The 1,504-nt window shown below is 61.3% G+C and overlaps 1 protein-coding gene across 1 annotated transcript; it reads right to left on the minus strand.

Moving 5' to 3' along the window:
* Positions 1-1,263: 1,263 nt before the first annotated feature.
* NHLH1 (nescient helix loop helix 1) lies at positions 1,264-1,500 on the minus strand (the record flags this gene model as incomplete). Its single annotated transcript, XM_009697973.1, has 1 exon — positions 1,264-1,500. A coding segment is annotated over one exon (237 nt), but the record flags the coding sequence as incomplete, so codon positions are not given.
* Positions 1,501-1,504: the final 4 nt, after the last annotated feature.

The following is a 1,504-nucleotide window of genomic DNA, read 5'->3' on the forward strand; positions in this document are numbered from 1 at the left end:
CTGACGCGTGTGAGGGGGGCACGGGGGAGAGCCCCGGCCGCTGGAAGCTGGGCAAAGGGGCCGTGTCTGCCTCCTCCCCTCTCCAACCCCGCTGCCCTCCAAGTCGCAGGTAAAGTGCAGTTTGCCCCAGCAAAGCGCGTGCTGTGAAAGCTCACATCGCACTAGTGCCATACCGGTGTAAACTGGGGGGGCCCCAGTGGCAAAGCCTCTTTGCACATGAGCCCCAGTAGCACCAGTTGCGCTGCAGAGGAGGGACGCAGCGCTGGGGGAGCTGAGCACCGGTGTCCCCCCACGCTGGGGCATGTGCCATGCTTGTGACCCCGCTCAGGCCTTTTTTCACCAGGAGCATCAAAAGGGAGACAAGAGGGATGAAGTACTGCATCTCCGCAGCGAGCACGCTTCTCTGCTCCATCTCGAGGAGAAACTGCCGCTGTCGTCCACGGAAAGCGTGGCCAGGTCCTGCCAGGTCTGCACCGCACTTTGTGCTTCCTTTTGCAGGGTGAAAAGCCAGGGCAAACACAGAGGAGCTGCTCTGCGCCCAAGGGTGCTCCTGGGCCGGGTCCCTCTGCGGAGAGGACGACCCTGACGTGGGTCTTTAAGTGCCCAGCACGATGCCAGGGGCAGAACAGCAGCAAACAGACAAAACGCCCAGACTGGCCATGCTGGTGGGGTGGCTGGTGGCAGAAGGCGCAGACAGACAGACGGATGGCCAAGACCACGGGGCTGCTTGGTGCTGCAGTTTCCACAGGTCCGTTCTTTTGTGGATGGATTTTGTGGATTCTTATTCTCTCGTCTAAAGACAGACTTGGGCTCAGCGGCTCCTGCTGTGGGTCAGGGAGCGGAGGCGGCGGACAGACCGACGGATGTGGGGCTCAGGATCCCGTAGGCAGTGTCAGTGGGATGCGCAGCAGAAGGACGGACAGAAGTTGGGAGCATACACGGCCAGCAACGGGCTTCGGGCAGCAGATCCAGCAGGACAGACAGACGGCCGACGGACCAAACATCCAGCCCGGATGGAAAGACAGACGGACGTGGGCTCGGTGGTGGGGAAATACAGAACACAGTTCAGAGAGAGGGTAGAGCAGACAGCGAGGGACTCGCTCCATTTGAACAGACGGATGAACACAGGCACAGCATTTTGGATGCCCAACATGTGGTTCAGGTCGTAGATGGAGAGACGGACTTGAGCTCTTGGCTCAGACGCCCAGCACACGTTCAGGTAGGAGATGTGGCAGGCAGACAGACGGAGGCAGGCTGGGCGGCTCAGACATCCAGCACGTGGTTCAGGTAGGAGATGTAGCAGATGGCCAGGCGAAGGATCTCAATCTTGGAGAGCTTCTTGTCCGGTGGCAGGGTGGGCAGCAGCTTCCGCAGCTCGGCGAAGGCCATGTTGAAGGCTTCGACGCGGATACGCTCCCGCGTGGCGTGGGCTGTCCGGTATTTGGCCGTGGCACGCCGGCGGCGCCGACGCTCCTCCCGACTCAGGTGCTGCAGGTCTTTCTTC

This window comes from Cariama cristata, unplaced genomic scaffold (genome assembly GCF_000690535.1).
Source record: "Cariama cristata isolate BGI_N322 unplaced genomic scaffold, ASM69053v1 scaffold35733, whole genome shotgun sequence".
NCBI classification, from domain to species: Eukaryota; Metazoa; Chordata; class Aves; order Cariamiformes; family Cariamidae; genus Cariama; species Cariama cristata.